We start from the raw sequence: 18,821 nt of genomic DNA, 5'->3' as shown, positions 1-18,821 counted from the left end.
ATGTGGAATCATGTATTTATCCAAGTTCACATGGTCATCTAATGTCATGTCAAAATCCACTTCTTCCCGTCAGTCAGCATTACTGTAAAATTTTTATCAACACATCATAGAACTGAGCGTGACACAGAGGAACTAGTTTTCCTTTGGAATTTCAATGGCCAGAAGTTCATTAACCATGTTTTCTTGGTTACTATTGAGGTACTTACTGGAAACATAAAGGATGTTATGACGAAAGTTCATATGTTCTGTACATATCCTGTTGTAAAGCCAAAGCTAAATTTGTAACTGGGGATAGAAAGAGATTCATTTAATGAAGTAAAACAAGTGATACCTGCAGACTTCTGTTGCGTTACTTTATATTTTCAGTGGGTTCATTCAGTCTTTCCTTCAAGCTTTTCTCCATTCATGTGTTAATATGTGTTTGTGTATATATAATTATGTATATGTTTGTGTGTGCATACATATACTTATTTATGAAAAGGAGGACAACCCAAGCAAAACTGTTGAGGTAAAGGCTGAAATTTGTGGACTTTCTCATCACAGATGAGAGCATAAAGGCACAGGTGTATCTAATCCACTCTCGAGCCTTTTCCTGATTTTTGGTTTTGCCAACTTGTCACACTGGTTCTTTATCTTAAATTGCCTAAAGCAATTCCCTCCTGTAGGGCTTACCCTTCTCCTGCTTGTGCCTCACTGGACTTTTTCCTATCCTTTTTCTTATACTGTCCAGCAGCCTTTTGGGGGCTAAGGCTAAAATAATGCAAAGTGTATTACATGAGGCCACATTTGAACTGAGCTTAAGTGCAGGTTATGAAATCCTAAAGAGGTACTTTCATTTGAGGCTGTCTTTCAAGACTGTCTTCAATAATTTGATGTATTTGTGGCAATTCACACCGCTCTTCTTGCCCTGTTCCTTTGGGTTCTGTTACAGTGTTGCTCTGGCCTCACTTTCTGCAAGATAATCCCAGAATTTTCAGATACTTTTAGGTTTATGAGTTAGTCATAATTTATCCACAATTAATGTCCTCTCTATTTTTATATTTTAGTGGGGGGAGAGAGTGTTATTCCCCATACATACCCCTCTTGTTTCGTTATGTATATCTTCAATGCCCCTTCTAAAAAATATCCTCCTCTCTTTTCTTCTGATTCATCTCCATTTCTTGCTTCTCTTATTCTCCTAAAGCATCCACTTCTACTCCTCACCTTGCTTGTAACGTTACTAACTGTGATCCCATCACCTTTCATTTGATACACAAACTTAAGTTCATGAAGGATGGTGTAAAATTCAAAAAGGTGCTACTAGACTGAGCAAATGGAGAACAGATTTCATCAGAGTGTATTAATAAAGTATTACAGCTTATTTTTTTTTAATAATGAAAAAAAGGGAGAGAAGTGATATGGTTCCTCAGTAAAATGCATGGAAGGAGTACACATCAGTGAGGGGAAAAACATTTTGGAAATAAACCCCAAACATTAGCATAAAAAAGGTAGAAATCTACCTGTGCACAATCCAGAATGGAAAACAAAACTTTTCTGGCTATCTAAACATATGGTATTCTGGATCCTACTGTAAGTATGAGTTGTGATTGTTAATAAAGGAAAAACAAATTTCTTACATCTTCCCAAATAAGTGCAAATTCCTTGCCTCAGTACCAGAAGAGACTATGTGATTTTACAGAACTGATGATGGACACTACTGCAAGGCATTGAAAAGTAGTGATGATACGAAAAGCAGTAGTAGTATTACCTGTTGGATTTTTCTGTTGATTTTGCTTCTTTGTGGTTGTTGCTACTTATTTACTATCTTTAAGTTTGTGTTAGCTTTCTCCTTTTTTTTCTTTTTTTTTGTTTTGGCTTTTTTTTCCCCCTACTATCTGAAGTTTTTAATATAGTGGGTACTGTAGCTGTAAACATGTTTTCATAACATTTAGGGGTTTTTAAACTATTATATCCTAAGTTGTTGCACACCATCTATTTTTAAAAAGTGATTTATTATTCTCACTGACACAAGGACACACAAAAAAAGTAATTTTAACTTTCTATGCATAGAATCAATGAAGTATTATTATTTTTTTCTTTTTTTGCAAACTTAAAGTCAATACTTTAATCTAGTGGTTGGCTACAGTAATCCCTGGTTTATTCTAATGTATTATAGTTCAATATTTGTTATTTAACTAAAAAGTGTTTTTCTCCCCTCTGTATGTGGTTATTTCCTAGGAGCTGGGCCTTGTGATTACAGGAACTCTACCTGTCTTCAATCTAACAAAGGAACAAAATGGGAAAATAGTAAGCTGTTACTTAAAGAAAAAAAAAAATCAGTTATTTGAATTACATTTAATGCTAAATGCCTTGAAAAATGTGTATTTCCATAAAGCTTTCTACAGTTTAATTGTCTTGTATATCAGAAACAAAGAGGTCATCGCTAGTTACCTGATAACCTCCTGGGAACAAGGAAATGCAGATCACCCTTTTTGTAGTTCTGAGTTTCAGGGTATGACATTCCTTGATCTATCTCTGTGACCTGGTGGCAGTGGGAATGCATTAAGTGCTCAATAGATGGGAAATAGATGATGATATTATTTAGGCCTTGCCAAGAAAGGAATGCCCAGATAAATTTATAACAAATCTGTGAAGCTATGACATTTCAGGGTAAAGGGCAATGATGTAGAGTATTTAAATTAATTTGTTGTAGTGATAATAGAAAATAGCACTGTGTACTTAGATTAAAATCAAAGTATTAAATAAATACAGTTGCCCATCCCTATTACTGTTTGATATGGAATCAATTTATGTCCTCTTCACAAAATCAGAATGCTGCTTTTTTAAAATCAAACCTAGAATATACTTACAGTATGTGGTAAAATACTGTACATTTGGTGTGATATTCATGTTCAATCATGTCAAAATATACTGAAGTTTAAACAAGATATTCTTTGATTCAATTTCTCAGATATTACATAGACTCAGAATTAATAAATACAAATTTGATCACTACAATTTCTTTTATTTACTTTCAGAAGAGTTGTCTTAGTTTCCCTTTAAAAACAAAACAAAACAAACAAAGGTTTCATAATCTTATCTACGAGATAATGGAATTCACTGAGTCTGGTTGCAAAGTGAGAGACTGCTGATTATCAAAGGATGTCTTTCTGAGAAATAAAACAGCCATGGTCTAGTACAGAGGAACAAGAGGAGAACTTGAATCTGCTCAACTTATGTCTCTACATGAATTTTAGGCTACAGACTGCAAGATGCATCTTCCAATACATATTCCAAATTTATTTAATATGGAGAAAGGACTCAGGTGATCCTATGTAAATAACTGCCCTCCTTTTCTGTAGTAGGAAAATAAATTGCAAGTGAAGTAAATGTAGTGCCTGAGTCCTTGATTTCAAATGGTGATGATTGTTATAGTCACTAGGTTTTTTGGTTTTGTTGGGTTTTTTTTTTCATTCATCATTATACCATAGCCAAAAGAGGTTAATTATTTTGGGGTCTCACTCATCAATTGCCCCACCTAAGCAAGCAGTAGTAGCTCTATATTGGTCCTAGTAATTTAGTATCTACATCATTGGCAATATTAAAGCATTGCTTTTGCTTTCACCTGTTTTGTTCTTACATTTATTGTTTATTCATCCAGGAAAGCATCCATATTCATCTTCATAAACAATTTTCATGTTCTATACTAAATTCTGAATATATTGAATGTTATTTTGAATCACTTGGGTATTATTTAAAATATTTAGAATAGACAGATAAGTAAATAGGCAACTTTTCAAGTAATATCTGTCAAACAAGAGACAAAGGCAAAATCAAAATTCACTGACTGTTGCAGTTATTCTGCATTGTAAATATGTCAAACATATTCTAACGTTTTGGAATCTTACCAGAATCAGCTGATTCTTGGAGTAATGGGGGTTGATGTCTCTTTGGAGGACATAAAAAAACTGACACCCCGATTTACGGTAAGTTGCTTGCGTTGGTGGTTTCTCTTTATGTATGATTTATGTATGATTTCTGTGCACAGCCTTTCATAAGTCATACAGCAATGAATGGATACGAGTCAAAATACCAGCAGGCTTTTTTTCATCTATTCTTTTCCATTGTTGTAGATTTTCTGATGGTTTTGTCTCCGGCCATATATGTGTTTCTGTGTGAATAGTCCATCAGGATGCATCTGTAAAAGCCAACTTCTACACTGGGGGATATTTTCCAAGTAATTATTTTCCTGTAGCTTAAGGCACTGCTCTTTAATTGAGTGTTTGGTTCTTATCACAGTGTAGAGTACACAATCATTTCAGCTAATAGGAATACTTAGCTTTTATACAGGATGGTTCTTTATAGAAAAGTTCTCTAATATACATGTCTGTCTGTCCCCTACTCAGTATGATTGATTTATATATTAAGACGTCTAGCTGGGGAATTTCTAAGAAAATAACTAGTACTGTGGAAAACAACAGATGAGAAAGCAAAGGAACATCAGAACTTTGACTGAAGGCAAATGCGAAGTCCTGCATCTAGAATGGAATAATCCCATGCCACAGTTCAGCCTGGGGCAGGAAGGGGCCTGGGGTCATGGTGAAGGACAAGCTGAACATAAGTTAGTGCTGTGCCCTTGCAGTAAAAGCGTCCAGCTGTGCAGTGAACACCTGCATCAGGAGTACTGTGTCCAGGTTTGATCTCCTCAGTGTGAGAGAGACACTGAGGTGCTGGGCAGAGTCCAGTGCAGAGCCACTAAATTGGCCAAGGGACTGGAGTACATGGTATACGAGGAGAAGCTGAGAGAGATGGGTTTGTTCAGCCTGAAGGAGGAACCTAATGGGGTTACCTAAGGGGACTCATGGAGAAGATGGACCTTGACATTTCTCGAAGTTTTATAGCAAAAGGCAAGAGGCAATCGATGTACTTGTGGCAATGGAAATTCCAGCTGGAAATAAGGAAAAAAAATCATTGTGAGGGTGGTTAAACACTGGAGCAGGTTGCCCAGAGAGGTTGTGGAATCTCAAAGACCCTTTGAAACCTAGTCCAACTTTGAAGTTGGATCTTCTTTTGAAATTAGCTCAGCTTTCAGTGAAGGATTGTACCAGGTGACCTCCAGAGGTCCCATCAGCCTAAATTATTCTCCAAGTTTATGATTCTAAGAGTAAATATTCAGAAATTATCTTCTCTATGTTAATATCTCACATATTTTGTGATGCCTGAGACAATGTATTTTCCTCAATGTGACTATTGCTTGAAAATAATTAATTAATCTTTATTACTTAAAACCTTATAATGCTAAACTTCATTTCTTTTTTTCAGCTTTGTCCAAATGGATACTATTTTGCAATTGATCCTAATGGGTATGTGCTACTTCATCCAAATCTCCAACCAAAGGTATGAAAAACCTAATTCATTTCTCTGTAATAAGGGGACATTGTCAGAAATAACAGAAACTAAAATCTGCTGAAAGTGCCAGGGAGCAATAGTAAAGAATTCTCATTTGTGGGGGTGTCAGGAACATCTGTGGTGCATGTATGGCTTTCTCCAAATCCACTTTAGTCAGCACAAAGGCCAGCATTGGCTTGTATTGAATTTGGTTATCAATATAATACAAAAGATGTATATTTTACATGCACTTTAATATACGTGAAATAAGTGTTTTAATATACATATTAATATAAAAACAACTAGTGGTAGCTTTAGTATCATTGTGAAGAACTTGTAGTGTGTTATAAGATGCTCTCAAAGCAAACTGAGGAGTTTACTAGTGCACATGCAGGGGCAAACACAATGTATTTTACTTGTATTTTCTTATTTGTTTATTTGCTTATTTTCTGTTTACCAGAGCTGAAACCTGAGCTGCAGAGTTGGGATAGATCTAGCTGAGCACTCCTTCCCAGAATGCTAGATTTTTTAGTAGTTCAACTCGAGAAAGGTCTTTCATCTTTAAAGATGAAATCTTCATCTAAACATGATTAGGATGCAACTTTCCTCAAATTTCAGGAAAATTTAAACCCAAGATTTCAGTCTGGCTTGATATCCATTAACTGTAGTCCTGACCCTGTGAGGACTGCTACATTGCATGTATCTTCTTAAATAACTTGCCTCCCTGGCTTTGATGAGATATTTCAACATGAATGGATGATTTTTTTTCTGAAACCAGAACTTTAATCTTTGTTTTAGTAAAGGGTTTCTCTATATCAAACAGCCTTCTGTTTAGTGGAATATTTGAAAATGCTTGTATTTTAATTCCATTAGAAACATACTTTCAGCAAATTTTGTCTCTTGAGTTCATAGTGCACAAATGCAGCATTATATAAAAAACATAGTTAAATTTTATTTAACTAAAAATAATTTTTTTAAAAAATTACTCCAGATTGAGAGAAATATATGGATTATTTACAGATAAAAAGTTAGAAATAATAATGAATCAGTAAGTATTGAAAATGAAGCAATATACACATGTAGTTTAGTTGTCAAAATTTCTCATTAAGATGGTTTGAGCAATATATGACCAAGATAAATGCAAGCTGTCAATACACAGACAAATAAGGCTAGTAACTCTTTTAAACTTTAGTGGCACCCTATTCCTAAGTTATTTTTTAGCACTTAGTACACTTTAGAGAAACTTCTTAAGTAATGGAAGCCTGTATTTGCTGCCTTTAGGCATGGAAATACTGGGGTTTTGTAAATTGAATGCATATCCATCACTTTATTCCTCCCAGCCATTTTCCTGTGGCAGAATAGCAGCAAATCCTTGACCTCTTGACTGTGCAACTGTCCTCTCTTGTTTCTTCACCAGAAAGTCCTATCATAGCTACAAGAGGGATAGCAGACCCCCTTTTCACTACTTCACCATCTTTAACTATCAAAGGCAGAAAAAGAAATGAAGACTTCATCTACATATTTTAGTGATTCATTTAATTCTTAAACTGGGGGAAGTCAGCAGTGTGAATATTTGGATGAATTTCCTGGTGAAGTAATGAATATGTTTGAAATCTCTTTAACAAGTGTGTAACAAAAGAAAAAAGTAAAAAAATGCTTCTGAAGAGAAAGAATAACTTGATCTTAACTATTGATGAAATATTCCTTTTGATTTATTTTGAAAGGACACTTTTAAAAATAAAAGGAAAAAAAAGGAAAAGAAGGTTTTTATATAATCTGCATAATTTAGAAGGACTTCAGTTTCTGGATATATGCATTAGGTTTTCATGCATTAAAAAATGAAAGTTTGGATTTGATGATTTTGCTTGGTGAATTATTCTGAGACAAACATATGCATCATTACTGACTGAATCTGTTCTTCATTAGAGATTATTAGAAATTCAGATGATGGCGAGTGGTCTATTTGTCTTCTCCTTATATGCAAATGAAACTATCTTTTTGTTGACAGAAGAAATATAGTATTCTCGTTTTAGGGACAATCTTGCGAGGAACTGAGGGATATGGGTTCTGTTCATCTCATATGTGCTATTATGCTGCAGTGTAAACTCGTAACACTGGAGAATAAAGAACCTTTGTTAGAGAGTGAGAAACAGTTCCCCCCAACTAAACCTAGTCAGACTGAGATGGGTTATTAGGATACTAATTGTGATGGTTCCTCTGTGTAGTCTTCTACTTAAAAGGATCTGAAAGTCCAGAGGTGATTTCACATACTGCTCGAATGTTTGATTTAGAGTATGTTTAAAAAAGGATATTTTATATGTTTTGTGTTGTTGAATAATGTCTAAATGCAATATTAAGCATATGCTTTATTATTATTGTTATTGTCGTTATTAACAGTTACAGACTAGACATTTTCACTCCCAGTTTGTTTGGGGTGGTGCATGCTATTCAGACTGATACAAGAACTACGTTTTAAAACTAAGGTACACTACAAAGACAGATGTATTTAGAACTCATGGACTTTCCTTAACATGTCATATTAATTTTAGTTGAACCTCCTGGTAGCCGTTAACTTATTAACAAACAACATCTTAACCCTCTTTGCCAGCAATTTTTCAATAGATGTAAACTAAAACATAACTACGTCTTTACCTTCGAAGAGGTGAGGGTGTATTAAACTTCCAATGGTCCCTTCTTTTGAATGTCTTCTGCTTTCCTTCTGAAAATCTGTTACCTCAAATCACAACTGGTTCAACACAATTAATATCTTGAGAAATTGTCTTGCAGTATCATCTCACAAAAAGAAACCCCTAGAAATTTAGAACTTGTAAAGTCATTTGCAGAACTGAGAAAAGTTAACAAAAGGCAGGTTCAGAATCATATTAAAATCATTAAGAACTTTCCCATCATGTTCTTATTTGCACATGAAAACTATGTCAAAGCATAACACGGGAAACTTTTTTTAACTGTCAGTTTAATATAGTTTTAAACTGCTTAAAATACCATTTTTCAAGTTTGTGTAGTTTGTTATATTACATTTTTAAGGAAGTACTTAATTTTATGGTTTACTGCCAATTTTCTTTGTGTGTCTGTGCGTATGTATGTGTATTATTCCCATTCCTGGGAGAAAACAGGTGGATAGTCCACCAAATAAACATAGTCACTGAAATAAATGCATTAAGCATGTGTTAACAGGATTAGTCTAAATTAGATAAGTTCTGAAAACAGTAAATAATTCAATTTCTGAATCTTTTCTAAGGATTAGCATCCTTTTCTTCATTTTCATTATGGTTCTGATCAAAATCCATTTAATGGCAGTTCTAGAACTCCAGATGCCTTTAGTAAGGTCCAGTATTTTGTCTTACGGTTTATGGTTTTGAAAGAAATATAAGAGGAGGTGGGTTTAAGAGCAGATACAACAGTAAACAAAAAGTGAAACTCTTCTCATTCTGTATTTTAATTCTGGCAGAGTATGTGGGAGGGAGAGCTCTCTGTTAACTTAATTCACATCGTTTAATATATGTCTGGTTTCTGTTTCCCTAGACAAAACCTGTGTTTAATTCTGACAGAAAGCTCAGAACTCTTGATTGGATTGAGTGCTAGTCTCTGCTTCCAGTAAACGTGCACTGGAGAATATAGATGTTGAGGGAAGACTTCCATTTTATAAGTAGGCTGTTTGCTAATAGTGTAAAAATGTAAATTACTGCTTTTTTGTTACTTCAGCAAATTGGTGTGGGCATACCAAAAGTTAAATTGAGAAAAAGGAGACCCAATGTACAGGTAACTTTGGATGGAGGTGATTAGTGCATTAGAATGCATAGACCTGGAAATACAATTAGAAAGCTTCTGCCCTGCTTACTAGGAAAAATCTAACTAGAGAACTGTTTACTTTGACAAACAGCTTCCAAAGCATGAAGCTTGCATCCTTCCTTGTTTAAATAATAGAAAACATGTTATTGGCTGTAGTGAAGGGCATTCCATTAAATTATGGTGCTTTACTAATAGGTGCTAATTAAAGCCGTGCTGTAAAAATTATTCTTCAGATTTTGAAATGAATTTGAAGACTGGAAAAAAAAAGAGACTACTTGTGCTGGCTTTGCTTGCATAAATCCAAAGTCAAGAGAAGACGATTCTTATGACTTTGTTGCCGAGTTTTATTGTACAGTGTATGCTGTATAGCCTTACAGAATTTGAATGAGCTGTTCAGTATTTTTCTGGGGAAGTCAGAGTAGGGCATATGTTTTATCTGCTATTTGCATCAGGTTTCTCGGTTTAGCAGACCCAGCTCCAGAGAATTAACTGCCATTAACCTGAACAAGGAAAAGGAAATTAGTAACATTTCTGTAATGCAATCCCTGAGCAGAAAACACATAATGAAAACTTAAAAATCATTAAAGGAATAGCAAAATAACAAAATTAGGTACAGTATACCGTGTTAATTTCTGACACATATGGGAATATATAATGCAAAACTGGTGGCTTGCATAACACCACCAGTAAAACATGGTGTAAAATCCTGATCTAATTCAAGTCAGTGATTTCACCGAGTGTCAAGTGGCTGCATTTATACCACATGTAGGAGACCACCTCTGGGCTAGATTTTTTGTTTGTGCACTGGAGAAAGCAGCACTGGAACATTAAAAAAAAAAATCTCCATTTTCTGAGCACCCCTGGCTCCTCAGCGTGCTGTGGTATGATTTGGCTGGTGCTGGGTTTGCCTGGCTGTGCTGGCTGCCCAGGGACGTGCAGCTCTGGAGGAGCTCTGGGCTCCCATCCACTCCTGATGCTCTTGAGTCTCTGGGGCCCAGGATTTTGCTGCCTTCTTACCATCATTTATTTGAAAAGCCTAACAGCCTGTGTCTTCATTAGTACTGCAGGTATGAGTAGAAACTAGGCTCCTGCAACTCAGGAAAGAAGGCCTTCTGTAGATTTTGTGAGAATACTGACCTCCCAAAACACACGACAATGAAATTTTAATGAACTTTTTTTTATGTTGCTGCACCAGTTCTTTCTTTCTTCGTTTCCTTCTTGATTTGTCATTGAAATAATAGATCTTTGCCTTTATTTTTCATGCTGAAAATGGATTGCACTCCCTTTATTTGCATGCTTCATTGCTAGTGATTTACTTCTGTTTTGTTTTATTAAGTTGTGCTGGTGAATGTGGTGGTGGTGCGCTTATTCTAGTCATGTCATGTGCATGACTGGATAAAGAGAAGAGCAAACTGAACAGTAAGTTTGTTTCTTCATGGCTTGGAATAAACCCCACTAAATGGCAACCTTGGAAGAAAAAATGGAGCCCAAATACTGGTAAAAACACATTCTTGGGGGAAAAAGACTTAGCGGGGAAATAGTCTTCCATTTAAAGTATGGGGCTAGGAATTTTCTATTCTAATTTCTAATTGATTTCTTTGTGCCTCAGGCACGTCACATAATGGATCTATACATGCTTAGTTTCTTCATCTATTAAAAGTCATTAGTTAGTACTTTATAAAGAATGTGTGGTGATATAACATAAGTCTTAAAAAGAACAAGAACAAACAGTTAATGTATACTTGAATTTTGAAAGACTGTTAAAGTTGACTATTTTGTCTTTGGGACTCCTTAACTGTGGCTAGCCCAGGTTATCATTTGAAATGAATATTGACCTTGATTTGATGTGATGGCTTTTTTTCTTTTTTTTACCATTTCTTTTCTTCTCTGTTCCTTTGTGTGTTGGAATGGAATGTGAACTTCACAAATGCCTCCTCTGCCATGCCAATGCCTTCATGCATGCTGTTTGGGTTTGACCATGTTATTCATTATCCATTGCATGTAAGAAAATGTATTTTTTTGTTTATTTTTACGTTTTAGCCTTTTGCTATTTATTTCAAGGGTGTGGATTTGTTGGGGGGGAAAGTAACTGCATAACAATAATTAAATTGTTTTGAATTAGTAGAGAGCATATGTTAATGCTATTATATTAAAGTTGCTTGTTTTATCTATCCTGTATAAATAGGATCATAAAAATTTCTTTGAAGTTATCACATTTAAAAGAAATACCAGGAATCTTCTTCTGCAATCTTTCCAGTGCATATTCTCTTTCTGAGAATAAATTTATTGGCTTTTGTCTTAGCAGACAGTAAGTCTTACTTGCTAAGAACAAGAATGATTCCATATACCCAGAAACATGTATAAGAATATGAAAGAATAATCTTTTGCCTTCTAACTCTATTACAGTCTTGAAAATAAGGGCTACTGTTAAGCTCTTAATGCTCCAGACTATTACATGAAGGCAGCTTTTACCAGCTGTTCAGGATGTTTCTTTCTTTCAGTATGAACTGGACATATATGTATAAATTGTGATGAAACATGCTTGCATTCTTTGATAGAATAGTCACATGTACATTTGTCATGTAACTTTGCCAGGGAATGTTAGGATAGAAGGAATATAATCATTTCGAAAGAAGGGACTTTAGTCTACCCTGTAAATAAGTTAGTATAGCTGAATCACTGAAATCCCCTAAAAATGTCATTAGCAGAAATTATGCTACTCCTGAAATAGCAGTATCAGCTAATGACAATTTTTGTGTTGCTAATCGTATGAAAAACAGTGCTCATTTACTGAGAAAATTAGGCCTTGAGATCTTTTCATGTATGAACTGTCCTATTACACAAAGCAAATTATTATCAGTTTAAAAAATTAATAAAACTGGACTTTTTAAATCTTCTATTCTAACCTATTAGATTTAAATGGTTAAATAGTATCCCTGTACTCTTTTTTCTAAAGATCCTTCTTTAGGTGGGTGCATTAAGTAACTACTGAGTGATGAGGATTGAGGACTTTTACACCACACATAATATAAAGTCAATGGGGCTTAGCCAAAATTACTCAAAAAAAAAAGAAAAAAAAAGACTCAGAGTCCTAACAACTCATACAGAAGATGGCTCTGTCCAAGTAAATGCAGGCTGCAACTGAGAAAGGAGCAGAGGCTGGAGGGGGGTCTGAGCTATTTAGCAGAGCTACAGTGGTCTTCCCACACTCCTATGGGACAGACCACCAAACTTCTCTGTTCTCCATAGTCGAGGGTCAACATCATATACATTCCTTAGGTCTTGAAGCTGCTGGGTCGCGGTATTTCTGTGCTACAGGTTTCCGTCTCTTAAATTGAGATAACAGTACTGATGTCAAGAGAAATGCATTCAAAACTGCAAGGTGTTCAGGGAAGTCCTGTAATGCTGACAAAAAAAGTGATTTTTATTTTTTATAACAAACAAATCATTTGCTATAATTGCTGCTTCTTTGAATCTTGAACCGCAGTGCATTCCCACCCCATAACGGCAAGTCTGTAGTCTGCTTTTGGTCAAACTGTAGAAGAGTACCATTGCCCCATCTTACTGGTCAGCTGGAAAACTCTCCCAGATTTCTCTCTCCCTTCCTGGAGGCAGGATACTTAATGAGAGATTCATATCTGATGCTTCCTCTGATGCGTCTTCTCCCACCCTTGCAGTCTGTGACATACCAGCAGTAGGGGAAGCAGCTTCCCGGCATGAGCCCCATACATGACAGACTGTGGACGGACACTGCCATTAGTGTTAGTTTGTTTTTCAATTAGTCAATTAACCTCTCTATCCAATGAAATAAAATAAATGAGAAAGGGCCATTAGTAATTCATCATGCTGCAAAAGATTAAAACAGATAGGTAAGTAAGCCCAGTTAAGTAGCTTACTTTGAAATGAAGGGATTAGAATAATTTGTAACATTACGGTACTCTGTCTTTATTATTTGATCATTCAATATCTTCTGCTTCAGAATCCTAAATCCCAGGAGCCTGTTACGCTGGATTTTCTAGATGCCGAATTGGAAAATGATATTAAAGTTGAGGTGAGATTACCTGGTTTCTTCGTACCTGTTGCTGCTTTTATGTCACTGTAGCATAACTGAAGAGCAGTAAATGTTCTAGATTTTGAATGGGAATCTATTTCACTATAAATGTCAATTTTAAATTTGTCAAGATGATGACTTTATAGAGAGATGAAGTTAAAATGAAACAAATTGAGATCCGGTATTATTTGTAGGCAAGGGTAATGCATTATATTCCTCTCATTTTGAAAGACACAATGATTGCTATTTAAATAATTCTTCATTAAGTGGCAATTTCTGGGGAGAGGGCTTGTAAAATTTTTCAGAACAGAACATTTTTTAATAGGATATTAAAATTCTACCTGAAATATTTTAAAAGTATTTCCCTATGTCTTACTAACGCAAGCTTATTGCTGTGGTGAGAGAGAGAACTGAGAAGTAAAGTTGAATGTTGACAACAAATCAATTCCTCTGTATATTTTTCAGTTACTAATTTTGTAATATATTCAGAAATCAGAATTTTTAAAATAGTTTGTTAGTTTTGTGAAATAAAATGAAGGTTTTTTAAACATTTTACATTTTTTAACATATTTTTTCAATTTGTTTGAAATTGTTCTTTCATAATGACACTGATCAGCATTTCTTGGTATCTGTTAAATTCTACCTTAAGTTTCTTTGAAATGCCTGCTTCAGAGAGGAATTACTCTTGGGCTGGTATAAAAACATTTTTGTGAATCACTGCTACTACCAGAATCACACAGATGTGCTGGGAAGCACAAGAAGTGCTAGACAAAGGTCCTTCTCATCTACACAGAATTCATACTCTCTATAGTGCCCAACACCAAGGGGTTGTATGGAATGGTCTTCCTATACAAAGTATACCAGAATTGTTGCTTCATAATTCTACTGATTCAGTACATATTTGGAGAAAGCAACTCCTAATTAGAAAAATCTGAAAATTTTAAACTTAACTTTTTTTTTTAAGAGCTATGACTTTCATATGCACTACTGTTTTCTGTGTTTCTATGAAATATTTTGAATCACTGAAAAGATTACTCATGTTACATGCAACACCTAGTTCTTTTTTTTTTTTTTTTTTTTCCTTGCCAATAGATTCGGAAAAAAATGATAGATGGAGAAAGTGGAGAAAAAACATTTGAAACACTGGTCAAGTCCCAAGATGAGGTAAGATAGGAACACAGGCAATCACATTTACAGGAACAAACAAAACCAGAAAAATACTGTGAAATGGTGAAAAGATGTTCATTTTGTAATGTCCGTTTGTATCATTTTTCCCTCTAGATTTGCTAGTTTTACTGGCTTATAGTAAAAGAAATTATGTACTTATGAAAAGAATAATTGGTTTTTTTCTTGGTTTCTTTGGTGCATCATTAATCAGGCAGTTGTTGATGAGTTCTTACCGTCTGTTCACCAGGAAATGGACCCAGCCTACTTCTGTGTATGAATCTCAAAACAAAATACTTAATTTGCTTGCGGAGATGTGTGAGGATGGGTTTGGTAGTTTATATTATGAGTGAATGGGAAGAAAGTAGTAAGAAAAAAATACAACATTTATATGCCATAAATGAAGACTATTTGGGATAAGCAAATTCATCTTACAGTTATATTATGTACTTGTGCTTTCTGAACAGCTTGTTGAGTTCTTTATTGTCTTGTCCAAAATGCTCATTCCTGATAAAGATTGCTACTGGTTTCTCTAGTAAGACAGACACATTTCCTCGCAATAAGAAATACTCAAATTTGACTGGTGTGCCAAAGGAGTGGTTCTGGCCAGAGTATGCCCCACAGTTACAGTTCTACAACAGCTTTTTGAAACTGTTTTACTCTGAATGTAAAAGAGCTTCAAGATAGATAGTTTAATGACTTAGCAGAAGAATATGAAGCAAATAGAACATCAAGCAGACACTACACAACCCTTATATATATAAGCACACCATAACAATACTCAGCAGAATTGCTTGGGACTGTGCAGTTAATTTTTCATGTGTAGTATTAGCTGCCCTCTCTGGTTGACCTCCTGTAACTTTGATACCTCCAATGGCTCAGCTGTTTGTACTTAAATGGCTAAATGTTCCAGTGAAAAATTCCTCCTTCTCACAAGGCATATGCTACAGAATCTAATGAAGTTAAATTGATAGGAAATCAGGTCTCACAGTTTGGGGGGGGGGGGGGGTTTTTTCAGTTAAACCAGGCCCATTCCTTACTTATATTCCATTCACTGTCTAATACATGGTAGCAACTTTCAAACTCTGCTGTAAATTTTGGCCAGATTACACCAAGTGACGCCCAATACCGAGCAGTTCCTATTACCAGTCCTCTGACTCAATTCTGCATTGAGTGAAGATTGTTATATAGTTATTCTCATTTTGATACAGAAAAAAATATTTCATAGTCCTAGTCTATTTTTGCATTAAACATGGTAGAAACTTACTTGTTTTTGTAGCTGAAAATCAGTGGCAATGCACATGTTGTCTTTGCTAGATGAAGCTGAAAATGGAGCTGAATTTTCTGAAATATGTCTCGATTGTTCATCCATGCTGTGATTTCACAATGTCAAGTTCATGGTCACTTGATTCTGCAACAGACCTTTGGGAACATACTTGGAATCACAGAATCATTGAATAGTTTCTGTTGGAAGGGACCTTTAGAAGTCATCTAGTCCAACTCCCCCCTGCCATGAGCAGGGACATCTTCAACTAGATCAGGTCGCTCAAAGCCCCATCCAACCTGACTTTGAATGTTTCCGGGGATGGGGCATCTACCACCTCTCTGGGGCAAGCTGTTCCAGTGTCTCCACCTTCATTGTAAAAAATGTCTTCCTTATATCTAGTCTGAATCTACCCTCTTTTAGTTTAAAACCATTACCCCTTGTCCTATCGCAACAGGTCCTGCTAAAAAGTTTGTCCCCATCTTTCTTATAAGCCCCCTTTAGGTACTGGAAGGCTGCTATAAGGTCTCCCTGGAGCCTTCTCTTCTCCAGGCTGAACAACCCCAACTCTCTCAGCCTTTCCTCACAGGAGAGGTGTTCCATCCCTCTGATCATTTTTGTGGCCCTCCTCTGGACGCTCCAACAGGTCCATGTCTTTCCTATACTGAGGACTCCAGAGCTGCACATCTCATGACCATTCCTCAGCCTCTTAGTATCTGCACTGGATTTGACAAAGCATGCTGCTTCTGATAGTGTAATTTAAAAGGAGTGCAAACAAGGACAGGAAGCCATGCACAAGATCTTCACAACTGTGCAAATCCATCAGAGGCATTTTATATTCCTGAACTATGGGTGTCATTGAGGAGATCAGTGGCTTTACTTGCATGTGTGTCCACCTGTGAGGAAACAGATTAAAATCTGTATATTCATTCAACTCCCTGCTAACAAGATTGTGTCTTTGTTGCAGAAGGGGTGTCATGGTATTTTATTATATTGCAGAGTCTAGGGAATTTGACTCAGTGTTGAGCGCTGTGTTCCTTCTGATACCCTATTCAGAAAGTGCAGAACCTCATAGACTCTCTTGTGAATACAGAACCTCGGCTTCAGTGGGGGCAGACAAATGTAACTGTAGATGATCTTAACTGAAAGATGATGATAATGATGATTATGCAGTCATGTAGGCAGCAGAGTCATACTTTAGTCTTTATGGGGGAAGTCAACTTAATGCCAGCCTTATACACTTACATTGTCCAGGTGCAAAGCGTGCCTGTAAGTTATGGTCCTTGAGCCTGTGGAGTCCCATGATCTCATTAAACATGCCCACGCTCCTCCTCTGTATCCAACTTTGCGCTGCCTTTCACCTCTTCCCGTGTTCTTCTAAAGAAGAGACCTATACCAGCAGTCCCCTTGCCTTCTGCTGGGACTCTCTTCTCTGCTTTCTCACAACAAAGCCCCCACCCCAGCTCTCCTGAGTAAGGCTCTACAATGCTGCTTTACAATCTATGGGGAAATCCTGCTGTGTGAAAAAATGTGCCTTTTCCTGAATGGTTCCATTATTGGAGGACGGTGAATGAATAGGGCCTTCCCGGGGCAGGGAGGGCAAGCCCCATCTGATGTCAGTTCTGCTACCTCATCTGTGTCAGGAGCCCATCCAGTCTAGGAAGGCACGAGCCTGTTCCCCTGTTCTGAAGGGAGACTGGGTCATGCCTGACCTACTGACGGAGAGTCTGAAGTCCTGCTGGCATCTGCGTAAGGGAGGAACTCATTGGGACATTTTCAGATTTGCGGTGTTTTGTTTAAGGAGTGCCTTTCCAAGCCTATGGGTGAAAAGGGTTCTGTGTAGGCAGTTAGAAAAGGGGAAGATTAGAAGGTCACAAAAATACAATAACACCATTGGGGTTATACGAGAAATTGCATTCATGGCAGAGTTGTTGAAGAGATCTCGGGCAGTGCATGCATTTCCCAGGCTGTGTGATAAAAAAAGACCTGAAACAGCTGTTCACCCAAAGAGGGAGGGAGGGGAAGCACTTACGCTTGCAAATGCTGGAGTCAGCTACAGCATCGCGGGGTGGGAGGAAAATGTGACGGCCCCGAGTGTACGAGAATGTGTCAGTTACGCACAACCCAGACCACAGTCTGTATTTGAATAGAATATCCCAAGCCTTTTGATCCCAGATGCTTCAAGTGCCCAATGAAATTAATTTCCCTCACCTTCCCTTGCATCATGGCCCAAGATTTCTTCCTCTACTTGGACGTCTCTGAGAGAAGGGAGCAGCCAGAGATGGCTGGCAATGGTGACTGCTTCAAGCCATCGCACCCTCCCAGCTCCAGGCTGCTAGAGCCAGAATAAAGCTGCTTCAGACCGTGGGTCATGCATGAGCCATGCATCACTTAGGACTTGATAGCTTCATATATTTTCTTATAAAAAGGGCTGATGTGGTCAGTTGCTCTGAACTGACAGTTGCAGTCTTGAGGCTTAAAATTGATGTCCTTTTTGTTTTGCCTTTTGGTTTAAGTTTGCATTGCTTTCCTTTTGTATTGCAGCTGGCCCCAGCAGTGTCTTGGGAGATGACCTCATACTACAGCATAGAGACTGGACTCGTAGCAAGCGTGGGTGGGGTGCGCTGGAGTCTCCCAAGGCCTCAGGGGCTTTCCAACTAACAGAGAAGATGCCATAGGAACAAAAGCATTGCCACATTTGGGCAGCTGGGGTGGGCAGTAGTGAAAACCGAAGGGTCACGAAAACTGCAATAACGTGTAGGTTCTTTGGCAGTGGCCAGCTGGGAAGGAGATGGTCTCAGACCACTCAGTAATGAAGCAGGCAAAGGTAAATGGGAGCTGATGTATGAGGATGTGTGATCTACTGGGTTATCTTTGAAGGGATGTTTCAGCCAATTTGCTTTCAAGCATGCTCACAGTGCTGGTGGCAACAGGATTTAGTAAGAGCCCAGTTCTTCTCTTCCTTCCCTCCCACCTTGGGCACTGCTTTTCTCTTGCCAGTGTACATGGTGTGCACCCCATGGCGCTGTGCCTTATTTGGAGGGACTGCCAGCTCTAGGTTCAAGGGTCTGCTTATTCTTGAGATGAAGTAATAGCATAGGCACATTATCAAATATAAATAGGCTTGGATAGGAATCTCTTCAGCCATCTTTTTACCTTAAATAT

General features: G+C 37.0%; 1 protein-coding gene across 3 annotated transcripts in view; it reads left to right on the top strand.

Moving 5' to 3' along the window:
* The window catches only part of CACNA2D1 (calcium channel, voltage-dependent, alpha 2/delta subunit 1), a 421,901-nt gene that overhangs the window by 365,302 nt on the left and 37,778 nt on the right, over nt 1-18,821 (top strand). For 2 of the 3 annotated variants that reach the window (XM_010580942.1, XM_010580943.1), the window contains exons 16-20: nt 2,218-2,286; nt 3,891-3,965; nt 5,302-5,376; nt 13,157-13,228; nt 14,321-14,392. In XM_010580942.1, the coding sequence (XP_010579244.1) occupies nt 2,218-2,286; nt 3,891-3,965; nt 5,302-5,376; nt 13,157-13,228; nt 14,321-14,392 (363 nt within the window). Of the gene's footprint in view, nt 1-2,217; nt 2,287-3,890; nt 3,966-5,301; nt 5,377-9,090; nt 9,148-13,156; nt 13,229-14,320; nt 14,393-18,821 lie in introns of all 3 variants that reach the window. The other variant, XM_010580941.1, reaches the window with a different exon arrangement.

The sequence above is a fragment of the Haliaeetus leucocephalus genome, unplaced genomic scaffold (assembly GCF_000737465.1).
Source record: "Haliaeetus leucocephalus isolate CR32 unplaced genomic scaffold, Haliaeetus_leucocephalus-4.0 Scaffold751, whole genome shotgun sequence".
Classification (NCBI taxonomy): Eukaryota; Metazoa; Chordata; class Aves; order Accipitriformes; family Accipitridae; genus Haliaeetus; species Haliaeetus leucocephalus.
Note: the sequence above shows the minus strand (reverse complement) of the source record. Positions and strands in the feature narration are given on the sequence as shown.